At 41.0% G+C, this 5,008-nt stretch overlaps 1 protein-coding gene across 1 annotated transcript in view; it reads left to right on the forward strand.

The window, feature by feature from the left end:
• MET (MET proto-oncogene, receptor tyrosine kinase) overlaps window positions 1-4,215 on the forward strand; it is a 48,715-nt gene extending 44,500 nt beyond the window's left edge. The window contains exon 10 of the mRNA XM_009586739.1: window positions 3,970-4,215. Coding sequence (XP_009585034.1) covers window positions 3,970-4,215 — 246 coding nt within the window. The remainder of the gene's footprint in view (window positions 1-3,969) is intronic.
• Window positions 4,216-5,008: the final 793 nt, after the last annotated feature.

The raw sequence follows: 5,008 nt of genomic DNA on the forward strand, positions 1-5,008 counted from the left end.
GGAAAAGCCCATGCTGTGAAATCACCAGGGTGCCAGGGATGTGGTGCTAGCAGGGACATTTACCATCTCAAGCCCAGGGAGAAATTTAGACTCCCAGTCAGTATTGGTCGTGTTGTGCGAAGGGCTGTCTCTCAGACCCAGGAGCAAGAGAGGTTTTAATCTACCTTGTGGTCAAATGATCTGATAGACTGGAAGTATCATCTCACATGTCTTCATCCAAGAGGAAACTAGAATAAAAATGGTACCGATCCATTAGGGCCATTCATTGCACTACCTGAAATGGCAGCAAAAGCCAGTGAGTTCTCTGAAAAATCTTCAAGATACCCTGCTTGAGTGTCACTGCTCAGTTTCTCACCTACACAGAAAAGCCTTCTGAATAGGCTCAAGTCAGATCTGAATTCTCATCTCTTTCTAATGAGAAATCATCCTTTGGCAAAGATGGTTGGAGAGTCTCCTGGTCTGTGTTTAACCTCATTCATCTTTCATTCCTCAAAAGTTTACTTTTGTATGAAAGGACAAATTGGCCCTTTTCTCCCTTCTGACTGCTACAGATCCTGTAATACACATCCAACTGCCCCTCTCTTATCTGGGTCAGCTGCTGGGAGACCTCTGGGGCTCAGAGATCCTCCCTCATACTTTTCCTGTTATTCTATCAGATGAAAAAAGATTGAATTGGGCACCGAAGTTCAGATTCTGTAGGTCAGGTTTGAATTAATTGCCTCAAGGGTCATATTTTACAAATGAAACAAGAATACATACCTTTAAGTGATGACTCATATGCATTGTGCAATGGATTATTATTCCCTTTGGGGTATAGTATTTACTTATGCTTGTGAAATGCTCCATAATTTTTAAATCTTTTCTTCCTTATTGCCTTCAGATGTAGATTATAGTCACAATAAGAATGTAGGCTTAGCTTTTAAAGTGAATGTACTTTAAAGCCTAATTAAATAAAAGTTAAAGGTGCTGGGTGATAGGCAGTATCTTAATTGAGAAGGCAATAGATTGAATTAGAGTTTTTTTCTTATAGATCCTCAATCCAATATTTCTTGAAAACTAAACCGTCATATTCTTCAATTGCTAAAACCAATTTCAAGGTAAAAATGTCATGTCAAATCATGTACCAATAAGGGCATTGCAAATAAGATTTTTCTTGACCTTACCAATCAGTCACATTGCATCCCTTCCAAAGAGTATTATTAGATTTTTATCATTTTCTGAAAGCTTCCTCTTCACAGACCAGCCTGATAAAGTAAAGTATCTGATTCTAATAGATAGCCACAAACAAAGTTATGAATACCACTGCTATTCATTTAAGGGACATCACTACTCTACAGTAGATAAAAAGTCTAATGAATTTAAATTAATCAAATAAATGTAATGATTACCTGGGACATATTTGGTTTTATAATTATATATATTTTAGTAATCAGTTTTTAGAATCGACACAATATGATAGATATCTTTATGAATATTCATATATCATGGAAAAGTATGGCTTGATCATACATTATACTAATGATGCATCTTATTGTTCCCATACTGATTCAAATGAATTTCTAGATCCATGTGATATAAGAAAGCCTGAGATACGGTAAATGGTATATAACAAGGTATTCAAAAGAGGAAGAACAGTCTAATACTGTAAACAAATGGAGTGAAATTCTGCCTTGTCTTGTGTCCCACAGATTACCTTGTTGTCATGGGGGATGCACAAATATTTCTGAATTTGTGCTAGGAATCTAAATGGGGTGTTAGTTACACAGGTGCAAGTCCCATTAGCATCACTCAGAGCTGCACCAAGTTATTTAACTGAGTGCTGAACTCACAGCTCACAGACATGTAACCCTTGTAGTAGAGCTCTAAATCTCTAGCACTCAGTTTCAGAGCCTTGAAAATGTTTCTCTTGGCAGATTCAAGATTTTACAATACTATGCACAGAAACATGAATTGGTGTGGTGATAAGAAAAAGTGCTGATTTGTAGATGGCTAATTTAATCCCACTTTTCAAGTTAATGCGAGTATATAACTGATACAGCTTGAACAGTTATGTCACTGATTTGAAACAGCAAAATTACATTGCATTAATTTAGCATATTAGAGACAAATGTAAACTAATTTCACAGCTCCTTCAGGCAGCATTTTATAATGAGAACCAATTTAATTTGAAAAACAAAACAGAAAAAAATATATTTTTGGCCTTTTGTAGATGCACAAATGTATTCAACAGCACTGTTGGTTTTCCAGCAAGATTTCTTGTAGAACAAATATAAGATTTATGATGACTAGGAGCTAAGCCCTATTGTTACCAGGCCACATGTCAGCCACTCTATTTATAAAAAAAAAAAAGTGTAATCTCTGCTGTCGGGGCACAGTGTACAGGGAACTACTTACAGAAGGTTTATACAGTTGGAAGAGAAATACTTCTACGGAGCTGAAGCAACTCTGTTTGTGCCAGAAGTCCTTCAACCATATCCACGGCAGGCAGCATGAAAGGGAGGCACAGCGAAGGGAGTACACAATACAGTCACAAACAAGCCACTCTGCGGTTTGCGTGATGCTGCCCAGCACCCACCGTGCCTCCCATCGATGCTTGTAGATGTGCTGTTGACATTATAATCAAGTTAGTCATGTAGAAACCTTCACAGTCAAGAGAGAGAAGCTGACCCTTCTAGAGCACCGTTAATCTAATTAAAGCTGTGTCTAAAATGTATCAGATGAATCGCACTCTAGGTGAGCCTGTTTCCCTCTGTTGGCCACAAAGGCAGTTTAGACAACTAACTCCAATGCAGGTGTCTGGATGCAGGCTGGATGAATCCCATCTGCAAGCATTCATATTATCCCTGCAAACTGCCTAAACTCAGCTTCAGATCAGGCTGCCTGCAAATCCCCGCTGTCCTGCCTTGCAACACAGCAATCCTTTTCGCAAGGACCTGGGTCCAACCTGTGTCAAGGTGGTATGAGATAGAGGGAAGCGCCCTGGCCAGACATTTCACACTGGATCGCAGTCCCACAGCACAAAGCATGCTCTGGCAGGTCTTCTGGAGTGTAGGGTGCACCAGTAGCTTTCCCCCGGGAAGCATCTCCAGAGTAGGCCCTCACGAGGAATAACGGCAGACTGAGGGGCAAGCGTGGCTTCATGCTTGTTGTCAGGCAGCTCCTGCACTGCAGTGAGGCATCCCCGCTGGTCCAAGGAGATACAGTGTGAAGCAGGTCCCACAGTCAACACTCCCAGGAGGGACTTGCATGACACCTGTGTACCTAAGCACCAAATGCCGCACGTCTGGGGCCTTACACATACATTTTTAGAAAGAAGATGCGCTTTGCTGAGCTTTCGTGGCCCAGAATCCCACGGTGGCTTTGGCATTAAAGCACTTTCTCACAGCATCCATAGTCCCTTTCTGGAAACACAGTGGCTTAGCTACGCTGTGGGTAAGTGGTGCTTTACTTTTGTTTTCCGCTATTTCAGTCAGATTCATTGGCTGTATTTTTACCTTCTCCTCTGGTCCCTTGCTATTGCTTTGGTAGTATAAAAAGAAGAGAAATCCATGTGGTAGTCACTCTGGCATAGGCTGGATAAACTGAATTATGGCTGCTTTGTGTCCCAGTACAGTTCAGTACATCAGGATAGCCTCCTGATGGTCCTTGGCTTTGGAAATCATTTTCCATTAATTATCTGCAAAATATTTACTTTAAAAGTGCTGTGAACAATCAGGCCAGGAAGCTTGTTTACTTGAACATTTCCTCAACAAGAGTGCAAACAGCATTGACATGAAGTTTTTATACTTTTCTCCCAGCTCTAAATAAACGCTGTGTAGCACTGATCAGGATTTTGCTTTGGTTAAAGAAGAACAAGACCTCTGGTGTTTATTTTTTCAATATGTATGTATTGTTAAAGAACAGTTACGTTCATCAGTGACTTCCTATGCACGTACTTACTCCCATTACCTTTTTCTTTCTTTCTTACAGGCATGTAGCCACCGCTCTAGCTCAGAGATAATCTGCTGTACAACTCCTTCACTGAAAGCCTTCAATCTTCAACCACCCTTTGTAACCAAAGTGTTCTTTATTTTTGATGGTGTCAGCTCTTTGTACTTTGATTTTGATTATGTAAATAATCCTGTATTTAAGCATTTTGAAAAGCCAGTGTTCATCTCAAGAGGCAACCAAAATGTTCTGGAAATTAAGGTAAGAAATGTTGATATAAGTTTTTGAATTATTCGCAAGCGCACATCAGCAGCGTAGCGTGGAACAGACATTTTGATGAAATAAAGGAGGCCCCAAGGAAGCGAGGGCAGAGAGAGCAGTGTGTTCAGTACTGCGTTCACCCGAGCCCCCAGCTGTCACAACTTAAAACATGCAGAGCTGAAAACAAAGATATACCAGGGTGGTTGTTGGCATCAGGTGGGGTGGGAGAGGGGCTTTCCTCATCCTCGTGGGAGGACCATGCTGCGTCAGCTTCCAATTGCGATGAGCTGCGTCACCAGTTCAGGATTAAACATGGCCAGCAGCCCAGAACCTGAAGTGTGCGGTCTGCGCGCGAGTCCCAGCTCTTACTATCACATGGTTTTGTGTCCTTCCTCACAAAAGACACGGAGTTGCCTTTAGAAAGTGGCCTAGCGGCTTTGGCACTCTAGAGCTGAGGGAAACTCTGGCCTGTGCACAAAGTCACTCATGAGGATCAGCCTCCACTGTAGGCTAAATATTTACGCATCCATGAAAAATGCAAAGTTGATGCTGAGTGCCTCTTAAAAGAGCACTGAGAATAGCCTACACAGTACTGAGAAACATCTCTTAGGAATTCGGGGCCCTCGCAGGCACAGGCTGCTCTCTACTAGAGTGCTGCGGAGAAAGTTAAACCCATTTTGCAAGAGCCCAATTTCTTGAAATCTAGCACTTTTCTGAGTTAGAGTATCGAATAGAAACAATATAAATACTGGTATTTCTAATTTATGATGAAAGTTTATGAAAATTTATTATTATGTACATATAATTTATATAGAATATC

This window comes from Fulmarus glacialis, unplaced genomic scaffold, assembly GCF_000690835.1.
Source record: "Fulmarus glacialis isolate BGI_N327 unplaced genomic scaffold, ASM69083v1 scaffold36741, whole genome shotgun sequence".
NCBI lineage: Eukaryota > Metazoa > Chordata > Aves > Procellariiformes > Procellariidae > Fulmarus > Fulmarus glacialis.